The sequence below is a fragment of the Nycticebus coucang genome, chromosome 22, assembly GCF_027406575.1.
Source record: "Nycticebus coucang isolate mNycCou1 chromosome 22, mNycCou1.pri, whole genome shotgun sequence".
Classification (NCBI taxonomy): domain Eukaryota; kingdom Metazoa; phylum Chordata; class Mammalia; order Primates; family Lorisidae; genus Nycticebus; species Nycticebus coucang.
In genome coordinates this window covers 60,118,084-60,142,978 of record NC_069801.1, presented here as the reverse complement: position 1 = coordinate 60,142,978, position 24,895 = coordinate 60,118,084, and the positions used below count along the sequence as shown (strand labels likewise).

Genomic DNA, 24,895 nt, shown 5'->3' with positions numbered 1-24,895 from the left:
TAAAAGATTTTTTTTTATAACCTTCATCAGCAAGAATCATTCATTAGTAAAGATCAGGAAACAGCTTTCCATCCCTGTAATTGAAAACACAAGACCAGAACTAATACAAGGCTTTGGAAGAGAAGGAAAAGAAGGCAGTGGAGGGGGAGAGAGAGAGAGGCTGCTACCTAGTCCACCTACCAGGAATAGCCCCTTCACCTGCTGGGAGTTTCTTTAACAAAACGCTAATGTCAAACAGAATGCTGATGTCGAGCACTCCCACATCTTAACCACCTTTGTATAGGAAAAGGACATTTCAAAGTAAACTCAACACGAAAATGACCCAAGTAAAATGAAACTTATTGTTTTTGTAAGTCATGAAACTCAGGATTTTTTTGAATAATACCACTTAGGCAGAGAAGAGAGCATACAAGGGTTCGATGCACAACAAAATGAAAGACTCAGCCCCACAAAATAACCTTTTAAACGAAACCGTTTTCCAGTTCAAGTAGTAGAAACGTTTGACCTGTAAACACCAGACCCTTTTGACAGATATTCTTAATTGACTGCATTAAGCTTAAAAATCAAAATGTATCATATGTAACTTAAAAAGTAATCATATAATTAATAGGTGAAAAACACAGAGAAAGATTGCAAGAGATTAAGATTAAGCCCTGCAGAAGCGAATGTTCTAACTAGAAATTGGTTTAATTAATAGCACATTTTACATAATGATTACAGTGTAATTGCGCTGACTAGCAGAGTGTCATTAAATATACCCATGCTCCTTTACAACACCCTAAGGCTAAAAATAATGAGTTACATTGAAAATCACGGTGCAACAGGTTCATAAATAACATTTAAGCCTATACAAGGCGAATACTTATAAATAATAAATATTTGCCTTTTGTAATTGAAGAAAAAATGACAGCCTTCTTTTTCTACTCCTTGTAGATTGCCATGTTATAACGCTGAAAAGATTTCTTCCCCTTGCTTTCTCTGGAAGTTGCTGAATAATTTATTCAAATGCTAATATTCCACGTAGTCTGACTTTGAGGAACAAATATTCCTACATAAAGAATAAATGCCAAGATGCTTATTACCTCCCTTGCTTTACTTTACACCACATATCCCCCCAAAACCACCACCGTCTATCACACCTGTCACATGAAGTTAGTGCCAAATTTCCTTGCAGAGAAGCGGCATTTTTCTTTATTTAAAAATTACCCCTTTTCCCAAAATGTTCATCATGCTCAGGGTTGTTGTGGAATGGCAGCTGCTCCGTGCTTTCGGAAAGGCCGTCAAAGGCACCTGATAACTTCTCAATCGCTCACTGTGCTGTGACATCTGATGACAATGGATGTGGCTCCTCATCATGGCTGTTTGTTGTGGCTCAGGCTCAGTCTGCAAAAGGGTCGTGTTCCTGAGCTTCCTCAGTTCTGAAATGGAGCTGCATCCCTGCGGTGTCTGGGAGAAGCAGAAAGCACAGGTCCCTGGCAAGGCCGCTCCCGGTGAGGCCTCCTGAGAGCTGAACTCTCAGCCAGGGGCTTTTCTCCAAGGACTCTGGAAAAGAGGCTGTCTCCAAGCACAAGGAGAATGAGACTTTGTGGGGGTGATCCAAGCGGGAAGGTGGACAGAGGCATTCCCAGATCTCTAGAAAAGGCCGAAGGAGAAGCTGCTCCTCCTCACCCCTGAAATAATCTCCAGGTGGGCATGGGGCAGGTCAAAGCCTGCAGTTCCAGAAAGCTCAGCGCCCCAAGTCAGGAAGCCCGGCAGCGCCCTGCACACCCAGGATGGCAGCTCTCGCTTTGCTGGTGGGAGGCTGTGCTGCTCAGCGAGGAAGAAAGGGCTTCAGCAGCAGCCAGAGCTCAGTTCAAGTACTGGCTCCACTACCCCTTATTACCTGTGTGACGTCATGGAAGCCACTTGACTTCTCTGAGCCGTCCTCCCTGAACTGTAAAGTGGTGTGACGACCGTCTCTGCTCCCGACACTGTCGTGAGAATTAAATGAAAAACATTTTAAGTGTGTAAACTCTTAGCACCGTGTCTCCCAGTGAGTAGTAACTGAGAGTGGGACAGTTATTATTTATCTCGTGACTAGGAAGTTTTTTCTTGTATTTAGCCAGAATCTGTCTCCTGTCACTTCCACCCATGGACTCTTGTTTTTCCTGAGTGATAAAGGACCCCCACCCACTTGCAGATCTGGAGCAGCCAGAGGGACATTTTCGCAATTCAAATCATATCTCTCTCCAGTTGAAAAGTGTCATGATGTCCCCCAGTTCACAGAAGCCCAAGGACTAGAATCCAGGCTGCACTCAGTCTGGCCTCTGCCTGCCTCTCCAGCCTCAGTCCCAGGCACTCAAGCCTCCTGCCCTGGGCTCCAGAGGCCCCAGGACTCTTTCTGTTCACATTGCACCACCTTCCCTCCAGCCCCAGGACCTTACAAATGCCTTTGTCTACGACACCTCTCCTGTCTGCTTTTTCTAATTAGCTCTTCAGACCTCAGCTCAAACAAAGGCCTCTTCAGGAAGTTTCAGACTAACTGCCCAACCTTGACTGGGTCTACACCTCCCTCTACTGTCCCTTCACAGGCCTCACCATCACAGGAAGTGGTACGTTTCTCTACAGTTGACCCTCCACAGCTGACCACCTCCCTGCACGGACCTAATTTGCACAGACTGGACATGCACCACACGTACGTCTCGGTACCGTAGGCCTTGTTCCTGTGTCGACCACCTCTGTACATTGATCAGTTTGTCACAGTCCCACTGGTTGTCAACTTGCAGAGGCTCTACAGTGTTTGAAAAATACTGTTACTTTCCACAAAAATTAATTGTGAAACAAATCAGGGCTCATGATGCGCCTGGCCCAGTAATGGCCTGTAGCCCTTAGGAAATATTTGGAATAAAGCAAAGAAGGAAGGATGTGGCAGATGCCATTTCCACACGGTACTCGTGTTTCTCTTCTTCACAATTGAATGATTGTGACGTGATTGTGTAAAAAATTGATGATCACGGTGCCTCAGCCCCACAGCCCCGTGGTCACACCCACGGGAGCCGGGCAGCCAGAGGACCTGCCTCTGTCACCCCGGGCACTCTCCTTCCACTGCTGTGCCCAGAGGCCACACAGCCGTACTTGTCTCTCTGTGTGTGTCTGTCATAAACACACACTGTTCTTCTGTTAAAAGTTTATAACTAGGGTGGCACCTGTGCCTCAAAGGAGTAGGGCACCAGCCCCATATACTGGAGGTGGCAGGTTCAAACCCAGCCCCGGCCAAAAACTGCAAAAAAAAAAAAAAAAGAGTATTATAGACTGATTAAAGAAACTTTGGAAACTATACAATAGAAAAATGTAAAGAGAATAAGCCTTAGACGTACCATGCCAAAAAAACCCCCCACAAAACTCTTAACAACTCACAATAATTCCTGGGAGTATTTTTTTCTGTGAATATGTTTTTACAGCATTGGAGGAAGGATCATACAGTGGAAATATCCCTACATACACATATACATCTGCTTTTTCATGATTATTAAATTATAAAAATATTTCTTCTTGCTCATGGTTTTCAACATCATTGCTATAGCTCTTACCACCACGTTTATATTCAAGAGAGGAGAAAGAAGGAAAAGGCACTCCCCTTCTAACCTTGCCTTTTATCAAGGACCATCAAGCCCTTCCCAGGGCCCTCAGCATCTGTCCACAGTGGGTCTCTGGCTGGACTCAATGGCAAACACTAAGTACAAAGATATCTGGGAAAATACTGTATTTTTCCCTCCTATAGGGTTGAGGCAGACAAGGGAAACTGGACGCCTTTCCATAGCCTCTGAGATCAATTCTATCCCGTTTGCTTTCTCAGCTCTTTAAAGAAACAAACAAAAAATGACAACAACTTTCTTTCATAAAGACTCTTTCCTCCTTTTGCTTCTTGGTTTGTGACAATCAGCCACATCAACTCTCAACCGGGAGTTAACAGAGATGGGTCTGGCTGTCCTGGGGACTATGGGGTGCTGTTGCCTTGGTGGACAGGGTCCAGGGCTGGTGACCATCCTCTGTGCACAGGAGACCTGCACCATGAAGACCCGCCCATCTGCAGATGCCCAGGGTGTCCTTGTCACCTGCTGTTCAGTGGTAGTCATGGGACTTATTTCATCAGAAACAGGGAGGGAGGAATGGAAGGGAGGGAAGGAAGGAAGAATCCCAGCACTCTGGGAGGCTGAGGTGGACGGATCCCCTGAGCTCAGGAGTTCCAGACCAGCCTGAGCAAAAGTGAGACCCTCATAGCTACTAAAATAGAAACAGTAGCCAGGTGTGGTGGCAGGCACCCATAGGCCCTGCAAATCAAACCAAGGCAGGAAGATCTCTTGAGCCCAAGAGTTTGAGGTTGCTGCGAGCAAGGCTGAGGCCATGGAACTCTAGCCTGGGCAACGAAATGAGACTCTGTCTCAAAATAAATAAATAAAAATAAAAGTAAGCACTTTTGATAAGACTTCTCAATAATAGGACACCAACTCCGAGCACTGCTGTCTTCTTCCTATCCCACAATTGATGTCATGTGATATGTGCAGGTAGGAACATCTAAACCACCCTCCTGGAGAGGTGTTTAGGAACAGGCCTGGGTGTAGACATCTACTCTTCCTAGATCCCAAAGGGCTCCGCCTGGGGCTTTGAAACCTGGAATTGTTTGCTATCTGTTCTTCCCTAGAGCAGATAAGGAAAAATAGAGAGGCCTGAGCCAGGTACTGTGTGGTGTTTAATGATGATAGGTGGAGGGGAGAAAGCTCAGATCAGCTTTTTCCTCTCGGCAGAGCCTGGGCTATTAGGAGAGGGGAATTTAGTGTTTGATTTGCCCATTCTCTATTCTTCATCAAGGCTTCAGTCCCAAATTGCTAAACCTCCATTCAACAGTTAAATTAAACATAACTAACTTTGTTGATATTATTTCACAGCCGAATAACTTGATATTCATACTCTTTGTGTGTTCAATAAGTGCAGAGCCCAGACACATTTTTAAGTATCAGCTGGTGATGAATTCTGCTGAGCTAAACTTGTGTTTCACAGGATTCTGCTCAGCTGAGCGGGCTATGCTATTGCACTGTAAAAATAAGCTTCGAGCCATAATTTTGATGGGCCCCTCACAGCAAGGAAGCATGGCTCTCATATCCTCTCTCCTTGGGAGCGCCTCCCATGTGCCCCACGTGAGTCTCATCCAGACAGCAGTCCCCAGGCCAGCACCTCCCCCGGGAGACAGCGCTGAACTTGAGCTCCAAAAGCCTCTCTCCTTGCCTCTCTCTGCATCTTTCCTCATGGGCTTGTGACTATAAGCAAGTCACCTACTGTATGACAGTCCGATTCCATGTGTGAGAGATGCAGCAGCAAGGATCTTCCCTTTCTCCCTCACACATCGGCTGCAAGCTCAAGTTCAAAGTATGCTGCCACCTGTCCCGGGCTGTTCCCTGGAGCTACATCTTCACCTATCGTCTGGACTCCTCTCAACACGATAGGACATGCCTAAGAAATAGTTGAATAGTAAGTTTGTATGCTTATATTAATAATCCTCAACATGGATTATTGTTAAGCTTATATTAATCATCTCCAATTAAGTTTATATTAATAATCCTCAAACATGGATTCGGTTCTTTCCGTATACTACCCTGTTTCCCCGAAAATAAGACCTACTTACAGGAAAGATAAGACATCCCCTGAAAATAAGACCTAGCGCATCTTTGGGAGCACACCTTAAAATAAGACACTGTCTTATTTTCGGGGAAACAGGGTAGTCCCTGTGCTAAATGCTATGTCTGTAAACAATGAAATTGCATTCTAGTTTAGGAAACAAACTTATTATAATATGCTGAAGGATATGATGGAGATGTGGACAAGGCTTTACCAGTACAGGGCATTCTGCCACGTGACCAAGAACTGCTTGGCAGAGGGGCTCCTGCAAGAGAAAGGGGGTGCTGTCCCATGCTCCCTGGGGCAGCCCTGCGGGAAGCTGTCCCTGCACCTGTTTCAAGAGCCAACCAAGGTCAAAATCACCAGGCGGTGGCGCTGCACAGAGCCCCCGCGGCCTTGGGCTCCACAGCGCACCCCCTCGCTTGTCCCGCAGGGTGAGGTCTTGCAGTCTGTCTTTTCACTGGTGCTTAAGAAATGATCCCCAGGGCAGTGCCTGTGGCTCAAGGAGTAGGTCGCAGTCCCATATATGGGAGGTGGTGGGTTCAAACCCTGCCCTGGCCAAAAACTTCAACAACAACAGAAAAAAAAAAAAGAAATTATCCCCAAATATCTTACGTAACATTAATTATGTGTGTCCAACAATTATGCAAATTTGCTTAAGGGAAATAAAAACAGGGTGCAGAGGTTATTACAAGCATATTCGATATCTCAAACTAGGAAGTGCAGTTGGGTCTCCCGAGGGACTAGAACGGAGACCTGGGAAGCCCCTCCTGAGAGGGGTCCCTCTCCGCCCTGGCCTCTCCTGCTGGCTTTGCTCTCCTGGTCATGTTTGCTGGGCACGCTCCTCAGACCAGCCTTAGTCTCTGCTCCCGAACAGGGCAGGAGATGGCCGCCCCACCACCTGTTGCACCCAGTTGAAGCAACACAGACTAGCACCTCTAAATACCAATTCCAAATTGGTGGAAGATGGGCTCCTCCTGGCCCCACGTGGGTTAGGTACCTGTGTCCTTCCAGTGGTGCACGCTGCCTCAGCCAGGTGAGCTCCACACCAACAGGGACAATTCCCCTTGACAGTGGGTGACATAGTGGGTGATAGCATTTTTGACATGATGTGATAAAAATGGCACCTTACCTCTGGTCTTCCTCTTCAAAACCCATAACCTCAGGCTATTCTTAAGCACAACAGTACACCAGCCCCAACTGAAGGGCGTTCTGCAAATCACCTGATTAATAATCCTCAGTGCTGTCAAGTTCATCAAAAACCAGGGAAGTCCAGGAAATGGTCACAGTCTAAGAGGACAGCAGTGGAGGACACTATGTGAAACTAGGGGGTTCTGAACAAAGGAAGGTGGACGGCAGTTAATAAAGATGTATCACTAACGGGGCGGCACCTGTAGCTCAAGGGGTAGGGCACCGGCCTCATATGCCAGAGGTGGCAGGTTCAAACCCAGCCCCGGCCAAACAAAACTGCAAAAAAAATAAAAAGATGTATCACTAACAATTTACTAATCTTGAATGAATGCTACATACTTACATAAGATGTGCACATAAGTAGGGAAACTGGGTGTGGGATCTAGGAGAACTCTGTACTTGCGCAATTCCTTTGCAAATCTAAAACTTTTCAAAAATAAACATTTTATTAAAACATTTTCTTGTACGGTTTAGACACTGCAAGGACCACAACAAAAAGTCCTTCTCAAATTATCCTACCTAGCACAGTGGCCCTCAAGCCTTTGAGAGGAGGGACGTGTTGTCCCCCACCATGCCCTGACACAGGTGGTGGGGCAGGCAATCACAAACGTCCACTGATGTGAACCAGCACCTGCTACTCACCTTGCCTTAGCGCTTGGGGTGTGACCTTGCCTTGTCCCACTGGTGGCACTGGAGGCACCGTCCCTGGACGTGGGGATTTTCTTTTGCTCACCCCCTTCTTAATGAGAAAGTCAGTCCCTTCCCAGACACCACCACCAATCCCTGAGATCATCGCCAGTCTCTGGAAAGTTTTCTCTCCAATAATCCTTTAGTCCCAGCCTGGCAACTAGAATGGGACCTAGACGTCATCGGAGTTTTATGCCCTGTAGGGGACCTGGCCGTGTTCTCTCAGGACAGTCTTATAAAACCTTTCAAAGGATAAGCGCCTCTTGCCATGATTGACCTTTGAAATGTGCACTGAAAATAATTTTGCCTTCACTTTAATAGTTTAGTTTTTAAGGAGAAAGACAGATGGGCGTGGCTTCTTTAAGGTTTTCCTTTCTAGAGCAGTGGACTGGGGCCGAAGGCCCAGAAGGAGTTTCTGGCAGCTGAGCTGAGAGCTGGACGTGTTAACCCTCTCCCACCCTTCTGTTCTCCCTTCTGTGTCTCCGTTCAGTCATTTTAATCTTACGAACTGAATTTTAGCTGATTAACTGATTCCCCCAAGAGAAATGCCGTTAATTCATCAGGCTTCTTCATTTCATCTTTTTTTTTTGGCTTTGAAGATCTTTCATTTTAATAATTCTGTGCTGTGATTTGCAGAGTCACAATGAAAACACGGGACTGTGAAATCCTTGTTGTGGTTTATTTTCAGCCCTGTCACATAAAAAACCACACTGTTCCTCACAGTCATGCCAGAGTTTTCTCCTACGATGGGACCAAGCTGGGTCCCGCCGGCCGCAGGTGCTAAATCACTACAGCACTGTGTGCTTCTACGGCCTGAAGCCTGGAGCAGCCCTCCAGCCACACGCACACCTGCAGGCTGGGATGGAAGAGCAGCCCCTCTCCCCAACACCCCCAACCTGGCTTTGCTATCCTGGTCATGTTTGGTGACCATGCTCTCCTGGTCACCCCCAACCAGGCAATTTGGGACCTTGACCTGGAATGATTCCATGTCCAGTCCCCAGTGAGACTTCTCCTTGGGCTCTATGCCCCAGGCCACATAAGCACACTCCAGTCTCTCTAACTGAGGGTTATACCGTGGGCATCTCCATAGCACCCACAGAGCTGGTCCAGGGCTGCACGTAACACACAAGCACGCTTATGAGACAGGAGGGCAAAGATGCATAGGCCTCCCATCTATGCTAAGGAAAGAATGGTGCTTGACGCTTAGACAGGTAGAGAGCAGGGATTAAAACAGAATGCCTCCCCGTTGCCTCACTCTCACTGGGCGATGATATAATTTCCAGTTTCACGTCTCTATTTCAGACCACGTATGGTAGTAATATCCGCTCTTCTCCACCTCAGCCTAACCATGACTAAACAGGGTGATGAATACCATGCATCTTATCATCAAACATGCATATTTTTAAATATAATTCACTTTTGATCTGCACCCTTGTGCAGTGGTGAATGAAAACAGTTAAGATTTCTTCCACTGTCTGCCTTTAAATGTATTAAACAGCCCTGCTGTCAATAGATTATAGTCTTGTACAATGATAATAGCCCCCAAAACTAAGAGGCCTTGTCAGGAATCGCGGTTGTCACAGTTTGATGGGAATGATTTTACTTGGGGTTCGCCTGCCGCACAATCATCTCATAATCTGGATATACATCACAGCATGACATGTAAATTTCCTGCTACTCCGCTTTCATTTCCAGAGGCAGCAATCAAATGAAAACCACTCAACCTCACCCAAATGTATAAATAATTTTCATTCAAACATATTAACAGTCAAAATATGAGAATTTATCACAGAGTGCTAGGCCTTTTAAGAAGCAATAAAGACTTTACTTTTTAAGCATATTTCTCCTTAGAAAAGTAATATGAATAGTAACTCGCAATTTAAAAATCACATTTGAAAGTCCACACAGAAACCACCTAATCTGCAAACTTAAGGCATGTTTTGCCATAGATTTGATGCTTGCAGGAAAAGAGTTGAGGGAAATACAGTGTAACAGAACCGCATGTGGGTTAATAATCACCTACCTGGAAACACCCATGTCTAACCATGCTGGCGTCTTCCATCTTTACTGAACATACCTCATGCTACATGGCCAACGGCAGATTCCTTCCTCCAACATGTAAACACCTGATCCAGTAGCAATCTGCATAGTATGAAAAAATGACACTTTTTCCCCCTGATAAATATCAGATTTTATAGAAAGCAATCACCTTCAGAAGAAACCCCACCAAATTGCAGCCGTGAACATGGCTGACTCTCCCCCACTGCAGGCTGAGCTCCAGCCACAATGACTGTCCGCTACCGTTGAAAGGGAGAGGCAGATTCACAAGTCAACAAGAGAATTATTAGTCTTTGGGGCTCAGTTATGAAGTTGAGGGAGAGCAGGTGCTGGTTTGCTCCTTCGCCTGGTTCAAGGTGAGTGTAAGCACAGTCCGGGGGGTGGGGGGCTCAAACTACGGCCCGTGGGCCACATGCGGCGGTGTGATTGTATTTGTTCCCATTTTGTTTTTTTACTTCAAAATAAGATATGTGCAGTGTGCACAGGAATTTGTTCATAGTTTTTTTTTTTAAACTATAGTCCGGCCCTCCAACGGTCTGAGGGACAGTGAACTGGCCCCCTGCGTAAAAAGTTTGAGGACCCCTGGTAGGGGGACCTGCGCTTGAGGGAAGCTGGAGCTTGGGACTCAGCAGCTTGTCTGTAAAGCTCCTCCCACCCCCAGCCCTGAAAGTGCTCCGAGGCTAAGCCTTCAGATGGGCACTTTCTCCAGAAGACATCATTTGACCAATAAAGTACCATGTTGATAACAGTTTACAAGGAATGGAACAGAGCCTCAAAGGAAATGTAATACTCTGACACACTTAATTCAATAATCAATCCACTCATATTTTCAAAAGGTATCGTCCATATTTTAGAAAGGACAGTGCTTTGTCTCCGAGTAAAAGGCTAATTTAAAGGTTCCCATCAGATCCACAGGGATGGTGGAGACGCGGAGGGTGGTTAGGAACGTGGGATGAGAAAGCGGGGTAAAGGATGGAGGGCAATCGATTTTTCCCATCGCCGGCATCTAAAAATGTTGCTGCCTCACTTTAAATTTTTATACCCTTTTCTTCTCTCCCCACTGCCCCCTACCATGTGCAAAAACTGCTAAGATGGCAGTTTTCCCCATTTCCCCAGGAATTGTGGCTGCAGAAGTACAAGCACCATAACCTGGGGTACAGCAAGCTCAGCCATTTGAAATAAAACTTTGCAGTACTAATGTTTTCGTAACTGCTTTCATATTGTAATGATATTTTTCCAAGCACTGGTTTTATTTGATCTTAAATACCTTTTTGGGAAAGTCCAGTGAGCTGACTCTAATAAAATCATGCTATTGAAAAAAGGTTTAAGTAGAATGTTCAGAATAAATTACAAAACTGCATGCAAGAATACCAGCTAGTGCTGCAATAAAAAGCCGAAAATGAGTATTCTTGCAATATATTTTAAAGAAGTAGTATACTTTTTTCGTCCATTTTTTTTCGTTGAATGTTTCATAACAGAATGCCTCCATGTCGGGAAAGGAGGAATGCGTACCAAATGAACAAACTGCGGGAAAAACTGCATCTAAGAGGGGAAAAAATCCTTGACTTTTGGGGAGAGTATAGAATATATTTCATTTCATTTTCAATAACTGTTGGAAGATAATAGGAAATGTAATTTCTTTCCATTTGCTGTGCCAAAATACTTAAATTACATCATACTTATCCTGTCATATTTTCCCCCAACATATTCAGGACACTTTAATGGATTTTGCATCTCTTATATATGCACTGAAGAATTGAATCTGCTTTAAAAGACAGAGATGTCCAGCCTGGGCAACTCAGGGAAACCACTGTATGGCCTGAGTGGGAGACACGGACAGCTGTGTTCTTATTTTCTTACAGTAAAGCAGACATACGGAGCTCATGTAGGATGGCATGAGGACCAAAATCCTAGGTCCAGAAGAAATCAGGAGCCCATTCCTTAGCCCTTCCTTTCACTAGGACGTTCTCACATACAGTGGACACTGCGAGAGTAGAGGGCAGCAGGTGGTGAACTCCCCCCACGTCTAGCAGGTGCTGGGGCACCGAGGCAAACATTGAGCTTCAAGCTCTATAAGGAAAACATTTACATAAATCAAATTCACTTACAAATCCATGCTCACTTCCCTTACCTCCAAGCATGACTACAGCAGTGATTACTCCCATGCTAGGGAGGGAAGCTGGGACAAAGAAAGGTTGTATCATCATGAACAAAGTCAGGAACACAATGGGCACAGCAGTGGCCACCCAGTGTTCCTTCTGGCCATCCGCCTTCCTTCCTGACAGAATGTGATTTTGTTCAAGAATCCATGTCTATACATAGCCTCGCATCTGACGGGAAGCTGACCCCACCACTACTAATGGTGGTGCATTCATCAGATCAGCCACTGTGACGAATACCAACCAGCATTTCTCTCGTTACAGTACTGGAGGCTGGAAGTTCAAGACCAAGATGCTGGCAGGACGGGCGGCTGGCGAGGGCCCTCTTTTTGGCTTGCAGATGGCTGCCTTCTGCCCCCCACCAGGACTCCCCCCCTCCATGTGCTCACCTGGTCACAAAGAGAAAGAGCTCATGAGCTTTCTATTTTTATAAAGCCACCAGCCCTGTTGGATTAGAACTCCACCCTCGTGATCTCATTTAACCTTAATTACCTCCTAAAAGCCCCATCTCTCAATACCATCACCTTGGGGGTAGGGCTTCAACATATGGCTTGGGGGCAACAAACCCATTCCATCCAGGTGGTTTGGTTGGTCATAGGAAATTCTATTCTCTCTGCCATTCTGCTCTCTCTGCTGAACTTGAGAAAGGGCACAGCCTCTGACCAGCAGAGGAAGAGAGGAAATGGACAGGGGTCCCTTCAGGGAGGAGTTTCCCCTTTTTTTTGGCCAACCAAAAAAGTGGTCGCTCTGTTTTTTTTTCCCCTCTGGACATTTTGTTACCTGGATGTGATACCTAAAAACGCAGTAGCCATCCTGTTACCAGCTGTAGGATGAAACCATTATGGGGGCAAAACAACTGCATGAGTTACCCTGGGGGCTGTGCAAACAGAGACTAATCAAGAGCCTCTCCGTTCTGGGAGCAGGGAGCCTGAAACCACTGCGTGGGCAGGGCCATGCTGTCCCTGAGGGCTCCCGGGAAGGCTCCTTCCCTGCTCTTTTTGCATCTTATGTTTGCTGAGAGTCCTTGGCAGCCCTTAGCTTGTAACATGTACTGCTCAGTCAAAAGCCGTCTTCCCCCGGTGTCTCCACGGCATTGTCCCTCTGTGCATACCTGTCTCTGCAGTCCCCTTTCTATAAGGACATCAGTCCTGTCGGGCTAACACCCACCCTGAAGACCTCATTTTTAACTTCATTACCTCTGTAAAGATCCTGTTTCCAAGTAAACTTGCAGTCTGAGAATGTGGGGATTAGGACTCAGCATCTCTTACTGGGGGACACCATTCAACCCATTAATTGCCCGAACTTGGACAAATAACATGGTTGAGTAGAACTTAAGACCTTGACAACATCATTAGCCTCTGAATTAACACCCCTGAAGCCCATCCTGCCTCAGGCCTTGCAGATGTGTGGGAAATATCAGAACACCTTATACATGGACAAGTCATTGTATTGAGGTTTCTGTCACTTGCTGCTGAACACATCTTCACTGATGCAATAGATGTTCAATAAAAACAACAGACCTCACGCCACTATTTAACAGCAGAGTGTATTGGTGAAAATCACCAGTGCTCTCTGAGAATATTTTCTGCAGCTCTAAAGTGAGTCAGACGTTATGTTGGAGTTTGTCAAAAGCATTAGAATGAAATATCAACAGGGTTATGAAGAAAAGGTTCTCAGTACATTGCTGTTATGTTCTTTTTAAAAACTTTGGAAGTTTCTCACTTTGGAAGACTAAAACCAATACCATACGATCTAGTTTTAAAGGGATTAATGGGAACCAGTAATTCTTTCTTTTTTTGCAGTTTTTGGCTGGGGCTGGGTTTGAACCTGCCACCTCCAGCATATGGGGAGCCATAGGCGCCGCCCCATGAACCAATAATTCTTAACGGTTATACCATCTCAGAATCAGTCCTTCCGCCCATGTTCTTTGCTTGCCCATTCTGCACCTCTCTGTCTCTTTTCTGAAGGCGCCATCTACAAGAAGCAGCTGAGCATAATGTTTAAAATCACAGATTCTGCAGTCAGACCACACCAATTCAAATCTAGGCTCCGCCACTTTCTGTGATTGATCTTGGGCAAGTGACTTAACCTCTCTGGGCTTCAGTTTCCTCATCTCTAAAATAGGGGATGATTGTGATAATAGTCTCTCATCATGTAAGAGGAGCCAAAAGATACCAGGTGTTGGGTAGAGCGCCCTGGGCAACCTTGTTAGACATACATACAGTTTTTCTTTTTTCATTCTCCATTAGCGTCTGCAATCACCTTGGGACGGTATAGTAGTAGTGCTCAGACTTGAACGTGTATAAGAAGCATCTGTGATGCGTAAATATAGATTCCAAGTACTTCCCTCCCTTGCCCAGAAATTCTGATCCGGTGGGTCTGGGAGGCATGTTAACAAATACTGCAGGTGAGGGCGGCGCCTGTGGCTCAAAGAGTAGGGTGTCGGCCCCATATGCCGGAGGTGGCGGGTTCAAACCCAGCCCCGGCCAAAAACTGCAAAAAAAAAAAATAATAATAAAAATATAAAAAAGGAAGACTCACACTATAATCAAAGAATTTAAAAAACAAACGAACAAACAAACACTGCAGGTGAGATTGATGCAGATGGCCTTTATCGCACGTTGAGGATCACTCTACTTCTACTCACTGGAAGTCAGGAGACAGGGAGGGGCTGCTTGTCTTGGAGATATGTCTGTCTGTTATTTCTCTCCTCGTCTGAAAGCTTCCGGAAGCCAGAGTCTTCAGTACCTCTCTGTCCCTTACCCCACTGCAGTAACTTGCTCGCAGGTTGTTAGTGCTTGTTAAGTGAATTTAAAGAAATTTCACATGGTACAGAAACTGAAGTGGATGAGTCAGGGAGAGAAAAGGATTAGATCTAGGCAAAAGGAAAGGCCGTGCTAACCATTTAGTAATTCTCAGAGATTCTGCTGGCCCAGCCGCGCTGAGCCAGCCTGGGCACCCAGTTTTATTTCTGCACCTCCACTAACAGTGTGGCCCTGGACAGCAGAGTTGCCAGGGAACTCGGGGATTCTACACTGGCTTTGCTTTTCAGACTTGTACTTGCCTGGGACACAGATCCTAGAGCCCAAAGCAAACCTGCAAACCTGCAGACAGAAGGAGAAAGTCACAAAAATGCCAAACAAGAAGCTGAATTTGGCTTCCTTTGGTTACTGGGTCACTCAACCAATTAAACTTAGCTCTTTTAGGGCAACTGCAACAGTTTAGGGTTTAGGGTTGTTTTGTAAACTCATGAATGATAACAAGTGTGCAGTGTGTGGCTGTGATTTATTGAATGGCTCTAAGGTCTAGGGGCTTTTCATGAATTGTACAATTACATTCTTAAGAATTCATTCAACTAGGGGAGGATAGGTGGAGGGAGGGTGATTGGTGGGACCACACCTACAGTCCATCTTACAAGGGTACATGTGAAATTTACTAAATGTAGAATATAAATGTCTTAACACAATAACCAAATAATGCCGTGAAGGCTATGTTAACCGGAGTGATGAAAATATTTCAAATTGTATATAAAACCAGCACATGGCACCCCATGATTGCATTCATGTACACAGCTATGATTTAATAATTAAAAAAAAGAATTCATTCAACTAATATTCATTGCTCATCTTCTATGTGTTGGGTTATCAAATAAGAACTAGTATGATATACTTATCAATAAATATAATCCAATACTGTACGTATCTCGTATGTGGCTGTATAGAGGGATGTTTCCCAGGGAGGCTGGTAAGTAAAAGGCATTGCTGCAGTGAGCACTTACAATGTAAGTTCTCTCTACAAACATTCTTGGTGGGTGTTTCTTCACTTTGCTCATTTGTATTTATTAAATCTGCTACTATAACTAGGCAATGTTATTGTAATTTTCAAAAAGTTACATACTTTAAAACTTACAAAGATAGTTCCCCTCCACATACACAATGAAAACCACTGTCTCTGACAACACCACCTAGTGGCTCCGAGGGACTGTGGCTGCATGGACCCCATCTCCTGGGAGCACGTTCCACAGACCCCACTTCCAGGTCAGCTCCGCAGGAAGGGTGATACGACGTGTTCCAAAATCCATTCGTGCAGTATCCTACACTAATGTCTCGCCACTGACTCACATGCTTAATTTCTACACCCTTACTGGTGTTTAGAATTCCATTTTTTCATGATGGGATGATTTTCTTTCTTTTTTTTTTTTTTGAGACAGAGTCTCACGATGTCGCCCTGGGTAGAGTGCCGTGGCGTCACAGCTCACAGCAACCTCCAACTCCTGGGCTCAAGCGAGTCTCTTGCCTCCTCCTCCCAAGTAGCTGGGACCACCAGCTGCCACAACGCCCAGCTATTTTTTGGTTGCAGCCGTTGTTGTTTGGTGGGCCTGGGCTGGCTTTGAACCCACCAGCTCAGGTGTATGTGGCTGGCGCCCTGGCTGCTGGGTTATAGGTGCTGAGCTGATTTTATTTCTTATAGGACTTTATTTCCATACTTCTTCCTCACAGAAATACAACTTACAAATCCTGTGAGACTGACACCCACCCCCCAACACACACACACACATACTACAAATCTGCTAGTATTTTAGAAATATCCTTATAGGCAGAGGTATGAAAACTCCAGACAAGGCCAAATGTGGTGGCTCATGCTTGTCATCCTAACCCTCTGGGAGGCTGAGGTCGGTGGATCACTTGAGTTCAGGAGTTCAAGACCAGCATGAGCAAGAGTAAGACCCTGTCTCTACTGAAAAAATAGAAAAAATTAGCCAGACATTGTGGTGGTGCCCAGCTACTTGGGAGGCCGAGGCAGGAGGATGGCTTGAACCCAGGAGTTTGAGGTTGCTGTGAGCTAGGCTGAAGCCATGTCATTCTGCCCTGGGCAACAGAGTAAGACTCTGTCTCAAACAAAAAGAAAGAAAGAAAGAAAAAGAGAAGAGAAGAGAGAGTCCCCAGGCAAAGGTAAGTTTCATAGCACAGAAAGCATTTATTGAGGACTTACCAAAAGCTAAATAAAATATATTCCTCATCCTCAATGAGCTGAACGCATTCACGCAGGTGCTTAAGCAAATACTTGTACTGTGTGACTAGCAGTGTTCTAGAAACTAGGAATCCAGAAGGGAGTGAAAAAACAGAGCTTCCATCGAATGCAGGAGAAATACTAAAGAAATGAATAAAAGATAAGTTGTGATGATAAGTGCTACAAATAACAGTAAAGTGGGTTAAGGGAACAGAGAGCATCAAGGTTGTGGTTACTACAAGGTTGTCAATGAAAGCGATTCTGGGTGGGGGATATTTGAAAAGAGGCCTTGAGGCAGGAAGACGGGGATCCATGGAGATGCCAGGACCGTGTGTGGGCCGGGCAGGACTGTGCCCATGTGGATGGGCCGGCGTGGCTGAGGAGGGTGGGCAGGGAGGCGCAGCAGGTGATGAATTTGGACCAGGTTCCACAGGGCCTCGCTGGCCTTGGTGAAGACGTCTGATGTGATTCAAAGGCTAATGAGACACCACTGGCAGATTTTGAGCCGTGGAGCACCATGCTCTGACTTAACATTTGGAAATGATTGTCTAGCTGCTGAGTGGATATCAGACTGAAGGACAAGAGTAGAAACAGGTAAATAAGTGAATGAGTGTCTGGGAAGTGGCCCGACGTACCGGAGAGGTAAAGCCGGAAGACAGGGCGTTCAATCAATCTGCAGTTACTGGGGAGGCTCCTCATTAACAGGCAGGCTAACCAGAGGTTTGCTTTTTATTTCCAGGTTGAGTTTTGGGGGGCAAAGTGTGTCCTTCCGTCAGGCAACCAATAATATCAGTGTCTCCCTTTTGCGATGTTAGTAGCTTAATTAATGCCCAAAGCCCTTGGTTCATGACAGGTGGCAAAACAGTGATATTCCCGTTCTATCTTTCCGTTTTATTAGCTGGTACTATGCTTATTTATTTTGCTAGAATATGCAATTTTATTTTTTTCATTTCCTAATGGACTATCCGATGGGCTACCTGATGGCATGTTTTTTTTTTTTACATATACATGTGTTTATTAGGTTTCCATTTTTCGCCTTCACAAAATCAAAAAGGCTTAAAATTTAATAACAATAACAATGTTTAAGATAAGGACTAGAAACAAAAACCTCGTAATGAACGAACGAACATAAATATATTCAGAAAAGGAATCAGACAATTGCTACATCGAAATATTAAGCCATAATAATAGTAATAATGATAATGCCAAGAAAGTGACATTCACATTGCCAAATAAGAGTATGTCTGTCATGGAATGCTTTGACTCTGTGATTCAGTATGGAATATTTATTTTTATTATTTTTTTATAATTTTCCCTGATCTTCTATTTGGTGTACAGTTGTATAATTCACATAGAAAAGGGAAGAAAAACACTTGATTCTTTCCCTTTATTTTCTGTTTTCAGTTGGTTAACTGGCATCTTTCTGTAGCAACCAATTGCTCGCTTTCTCCTCTCTCCCCCTTCCCCTTACTCTTTTTTCTCCATTTCTTTCTCTTGCTCTTTCCTTTTGAGTATCATCCTGAACTTACGACTTTTAATTATATCTGATGAGTTTTAATCAATTGTAGCCATTACTTTTACAGATGCTGAATTTGTCCCATCTTTAACCAGGAATCTCTTCCTATTGGCTCCCCAGTCCTTTTGCTGGAACCCTGGAAGCTTCCGATTGCCTCCTACAACAGAAGTTGGGAACAGCGCCATTCCCTGTCCCTGACTCAGGAGCAGCCGCCCTCTGACCAGCCTGGTTTCTGCTAGTGGGGATCTAGCGCTGCAGTCTGAGCACTTGGGCTTGTTCATGGTTTGTGTTGGTCATTGTTTCTAGGACTTTTTGCTCAACAGAGTTGACCTTTTTTTTAAACAAAAGTAATTATGCTTTCCTACTTATAATTCCGATTTAAACTACAAGATTTTTACTTTCTCCCACACTGATAGTTTTCAGCAATCCCAGAAATGAGAGAATTACAAGTTCCCCAAATTACAAGTGCCTAACAGTACCAACTGTACAGCCACCAACATGATTATTGTAAATAAGAATTTTCGCCCTCAGGTTACCTTGCTCAAGTTACTGAGATTAAAAGTCATTTGGAATTGTTCCCGTTGAGGAGCTCTACAGTTTGCAATGGAAGTGTACATTTACAAAGTGGTTATACGGCCCCAAGTGTTACAAAAGAAGTGCCTGGATCCACGTGAGACACCTGTCTGGAGGCCCTGACTGTCCTCCTGAGAAAGTGATGCTCACACTGAAACCTGGAGACAGAGCAGAAATTCCCTCAGCAGAGCATGGGGTGGGCGGTGTGGAAGGAAAAGAGCTCCGTAGGTTATGACATCAAACAGTCTGCAAATAAAATCCAAAACACCTGTAGCTCGGTGCCTGTAGCTCAGCGGCTAGGGTGCCAGCCACGCACACCAGAGCTGGTGGGTTCAAATCCAGCCCAGGCCTGCCAAACAACAATGACAACTACAGCCAAAAAATAGCCGGGCGTTGTGGCGGGCGCCTGTAGTCCCAGCTACTCGGGAGGCTGAGGCAAGAGAATCGCTTAAGCCCAAGAGTTGGAGGTTGCTGTGAGCTGTGATGCCACCGCACTCTAGGAAGGGTGATAATGATGAGACTCTGTCTCAACAAAATCTAACAAACAAAAAAGAAAACCAAAACACCCGTAGTGTTGTAGAATTTTCTTTTTCAATTATGTCCTACAAGAAACTAAAGATCATCAATCAAACGAGGTCTGATCTCCTCATTGGGAACAAATTTCAAGCAAGAAGGGCAAACAGGAAGTAAGCACCACCCAGAGCCGTCCACATGCTCGCCTGCAGCCCAGAACCTTGCTGCTTCACCCCGTCACCCGTTCTATTTACCGCAATTAGCTTCCATTTCCAAAAGTGAAAGCCTCAGGGCATGAGGGCTTGCCTCTGCTAAGAGTATTTTATTTCATTTATTTGTGTATTTATCTTTGAGACAGAGTCTCACTCTGTTGCCCAGGCTAGAGTACAGTGTGTCATCAGATCTCATTGCAATCTCAAATGCCTCGGAGCAAGTGATCCTCTTGTCTCAGCCTCCAGAGAAGCTGCAACTGCAGGCACCTGCCATGATGTTCAGTTAACTTTTCTATTTTTGTAGAGATGGGGTCTTACTCTTGCTCAGACTTATCTTGAACCAGCCTCAAGCGAACCCTGCCTCAGCCTCCCGAAACACTAGGAATAAAGGAGTGAGCCACCACACCCAGCCTGCTGAGAGTTTTTAAAAGAAGAGCTTCAGGAGGTGAAGAATGTTCTTAGGAATGAACCCAGGGAGTGTCTAAGTCCGCAGAAGAAACTATAATAATATTGGGGTCTGTTCTGTGGGTACCACTGAATTAGATGCTTATTATACGTATAATATGAAACTCAGTACCTCTGTAGATTAGGTGATGTTATCCCATTTTAGATCTAAGGAATTAGAAAACTAGAGAAGGTATAAAGTAAAAATTCAGAGTTACCTAACTGCTAAGTAGGAGAAGCAAGATTAAAATATAGGTCTGCTAGATCCCCAAACCAGTATTATGCTACTGAATTTCATTATTCTCTAATGCTACTGAATAATTAAACTATTATGCTACTGAATTTCATTAGTTTATTCTCTAGAGAACACAACTTATTTGAATATCTAAGAGATAGTAAATTATGTCAGCCTCGATTTACATATCATGTGTGAGGACCACGTGTGAATGCTAAGGTTTGGTGACCCCCTTCCAGCGCACAGTGGGCCCTTTTCTGATCTAGTTGATTCTCATGGTGACCCCTTCCTGAGCACAGTGGGCCCTTTTCTCATCTAGTTGATTCTCATGGTGACTCCTTCCAGCACACGGTGGGCCCTTTTCTGATCTAGTTGAGTCTCATGGTGACCCCTTCCAGCGCACAGTGGGCCCTTTTCTGATCTAGTTGATTCTCATGGTGACCCCTTCCTGAGCACAGTGGGCCCTTTTCTGATCTAGTTGATTCTCATGGTGACCCCTTCCAGCGCACAGTGGGCCCTTTTCTGATCTAGTTGATTCTCATGGTGACCCCTTCCAATGCACAGTGGGCCCTTTTCTGATCTAGTTGATTCTCATGGTGACCCCTTCCTGCGCACAGTGGGCCCTTTTCTGATCTAGTTGATTCTCATCACCTCATTTCACCAAGGAAGAAACTGAGATTCACAAACAAGTTGACTTGTCCAGCTAGTTAAGTGGCAGAACTGGGGGGTTCAAACCCAAGGCTTATGACTCCAAATCCCAAGTGGTCCCCACCTTTGGCCATCCCTGACTCTGCTTACCAGACACCAGAATGAGCAGAAATGGGAGATAGGCAAGGAAAATCAATAGAAGAAAAACTTTAAAAATGCAGTCGTCTCCTCGGAATCTTAACAAAATATCACAGCCTGGTTATGAAACCAAGTACTACAGAAATAATTAAACTTTACTTTAAAAATCTTCACTTTAAAAAATAGCCTCTATATGAACATCCTGCAAATTCAGTACCTTTAGTAGCAAAAAAAAAAAAAAAAGAAACATAAAATGAGAAAACTCTGTTTTCTTAATTTTTCTGTTTATCTAAAACTGTTCTAAAAAATAAAGTCAACTTTTTTTTTCTTTTTTTTTTTTTTTGCAGTTTTTGGCCGGAGCTAGGTTTGAACCTGCCACCTCCGGTATATGGGGCCAGCACCCTACTCCTTTGAGCCACAGGTGTTGGCCCCCCAAAATAAAGTCTACTTTAAAAAGAGAGAAAGAAAAGGACATGATCAATTGCTTAAATTCTTCCTTTTCCTTTTTCGTTCATAAATAATCTTGCCAAAAAGGAGCAAAAGATACACTTTTGTAAGCTTCTATCACTGCTTTCTCCCGTATGGGGAAGCCTACTCTAGGTTTCTGGAGTCAGGTGCTCAGAGGTTCTGACCCAGCGTCAGTTTTCTCAGAGCAGCCACCTGCCACAGGAGTGTGAGGATGGAGTGACTCGGCCCAGGGTCTCACACGTAGTAAGTGCTCACTAAATGGCAGCTGTTGCTCTTGGTCCCACCCCATGACTTCTCCCTGTGGCTGGAGAGTAAAGGTTGGAATTTGAAAGTGGGGAAATATGAAAACAAAAACAAAAATGAAACCATAACAACCTTTGAACTTCCATCACAGTTCATTTTTCTTAAAGAACAGAATTCACAAATTCAATGCTAATTCCTATATTTGAAATACAGAGGCTTAGGACTAAAACAACCCAAAGTTAAATGACATTTTTGTCTTGTTTAAATGAAAATTCTAAATAGAAAAAAATTGTATTTTTAGAAATAGAGAGCATGGTGGCAATGTTTTCATCCATCTATGAAGCAGAAAACACAGCACACAATTTCACTGACTCAGGACCATGAAATCTCTGTTCCAAAGCATCAGCTTTACCCATCCAGCTGCTGCAAGGTGGCTCCTATGCAGGTGAATCTCTCAGGACCCCCCAGATTCTCACACATCTGGATCTTGCTCACTAGCAACAGAGCCTCATATTAGCCGTTGCAATACAGAGAAAGCCACCAGGGTGATCCACTTAGCAACCCGCAGACTTTGTGCTGTGATACAAATACCAATGCAGAATTCTGTTCAAATCACTATGCACCAACCACAGGGCTGTTTGCTATTTTGACTAATTCTAATTGCTCCAAAGGTGGCAACACCTCTCTGTTTAAACCAGAAAGGTAGCTGTGGTACGTGTGGCTACATGAGTTGTCGCTGCCTTCCACGCACCTCAGGGGGCACAGTGGAGTTGGGCAGAAGGTTGTAAATTATTTCAATTTTAAATTTGAACAGTTGTAAATGCTGTCATATTAAGCTCCCACCATGTGGGTTATCTGGTCTGCCCTTCCTGCCCCACGTTCTGCTTCTTCGATTAGCATCTGTCCAATGTGGAAGATGAACAGAAAATAGGAACTTTTATTTTTTTATTTAATTTTTTTATTATCAAATCATAGCTGTGTACATTAATGCGATCATGGGGCACCACACACTGGCTTTATAGACCGTTTGACACATTTTCATCACACTGGTTAACATAGCCTTCCTGGCATTTTCTTAGTTATTGTGTTAAGACATTTATATTCTGCATTTACTAAGTTTCACATGTACCCTTGTAAGATGCACCGCAGGTGTAATCCCAGCAATCACCCTCCCTCCGCCCATCCTCCCCACTCTCTTCCCTCCCTCTCCCCCTTCCCCCTATTCTTAGGTTGTAACTGGGTTATAGCTTTCATGTAAAAGCCATAAATTAGTTTCATAGTAGGGCTGAGTACATTGGATACTTTTTCTTCCATTCTTGAGATACTTTACTAAGAAGACTATGTTCCAGCTCCATCCATGTACACATGAAAGAGGTAAAGTCTCCATCTTTCTTTAAGGCTGCATAATATTCCATGGTGTACATATACCACAATTTATTAATCCATTCGTGGATCGATGGGCACTTGGGCTTTTTCCATGACTTAGCAATTATGAGTTGGGCTGCAATGAACATTCTGGTACAAATATCTTTGTTATAATGTGATTTTTGGTCTTCTGGGTATATACCTAGTAGAGGAATTATAGGATTGAATGGCATATCTATTTTTAGATCTCTAAGTGTTCTCCAAATATCTTTCCAAAAGGAATGTATTAATTTGCATTCCCACCAGCAGTGTAGAAGTGTTCCCTTTTCTCCACATCCACACCAACATCTCTGGTCTTGGGATTTTGTGATATGGGCTAATCTTACTGGAGTTAGATGATATCTCAAAGTAGTTTTGATTTGCATTTCTCTGATGATTAAAGATGATGAGCATTTTTTCATATGTCTGTAGGCCATGCGCCTGTCTTCTTCAGAGAAGTTTCTCTTAATGTCCCTTGCCCAGCCTGCGATGGGATCACTTGTTCTTTTCTTGCTTATACGTTTGTGTTCTCTGTGGATTCTGGTTATTAAACCTTTGTCAGAGACATAACCTGCAAATATCTCAGAAAATACGAACTTTTAAAAACAAGTATGTCTTGTTCCTTTTTAGCAATAATATCTGGGAAAGACAAAACAAAAAAAGTTGTTAGCTAAAACTCTCTTTAAAAAATAGTCTTTGGAGGCCGGGCGCGGTGGCTCACGCCTGTAATCCCAGAACTGTGGGAGAATGAGGCAGGTGGAGTTTAGGAGTTTGAGACCAGCCTGAGCAAGAGCGAGACACACACACACACACACCCGTCTCTGCTAAAAATAGAGAAAACTAGCTGGACGTCATGGTGGACACCAGTAGTCCCAGTTACTGGATGGAGGCTGAGGCAAGAGGATCACTTGAGCCCAGGAGTTTGAGGTTGCCGTGAGCTGTGATACCACCCAGGGTGACAGAGTAAGACTCTGTCTCTAAAAACAAAAATGGTCGCTGGCCGGGCGCTGCGGCAACTGCCTGTCGTCCCTTCTCCTCCAGAGGCCAAAGCAGATGGATCTCTCCCACAGAGCCATTCAAGGCCAGCCTGGGGACACAGTGACTCTAAGTCCCCATCTAAATACCTATATACATACATACTACATACATATATACATACAGACATATATACATACAAACATACATACATGGGTCTATATATACATATGTATTTTTAAAATAACCTTTGTGTTTCAATTATTTCTCTCTGCCAGGGCCGAAAAGAAAAGAGAGACTAGTTCAGACTCCATATGGCAAACAAGAGGAAGCCTTTGCTCTCCCTGAAACCAGCCCAGGATAATCACTGCCCAGCAGTCACAGGCTCAGTTCACTCTGAGGCGTCACCTCCTGCCCCGCCGCCATCAATAGCAAGTCATTTGTACAAGTAGGTTCTTTCAGCACCAGAAAGCAATTCCATTCTTGGTGGCAGTAGGTTGGAGGTCAGGATCACTTCTGGCTGCTGGGGTTTGGGGGCAGGGGAGGGGTTTGTAATTTCTCTTCCTTCCTTCCTTCTTTCTTTTTTTCTCACATTTTCTTTCCCAAACACTGACCTTCCAGGGCCATGACTCAGAAGCCCTCGCCCCCAGGTGGGTCTCCGCTGGAGGTGCACTATGATGGAGGAGTTAGGCTCCTTGAGACCATGAGAAAACGTCACTTCTGGCCTCCAGGAGATGCACTTCCTTGGCCTTGGGGAGGCCTCAGTGTA

At 44.6% G+C, this 24,895-nt stretch overlaps 1 protein-coding gene across 3 annotated transcripts in view; it reads right to left on the bottom strand.

Moving 5' to 3' along the window:
• Nucleotides 1-2,843: 2,843 nt before the first annotated feature.
• ATG4C (autophagy related 4C cysteine peptidase) overlaps nucleotides 2,844-24,895 on the bottom strand; it is a 150,721-nt gene continuing 128,669 nt past the window's right edge. For 2 of the 3 annotated variants that reach the window (XM_053575961.1, XM_053575960.1), the window contains exon 13: nucleotides 2,845-3,259. In XM_053575961.1, the coding sequence (XP_053431936.1) occupies nucleotides 3,062-3,259 (198 nt within the window). In that variant the 3' untranslated portion in view covers nucleotides 2,845-3,061. Of the gene's footprint in view, nucleotides 3,260-24,895 lie in introns of all 3 variants that reach the window. The other variant, XM_053575963.1, reaches the window with a different exon arrangement.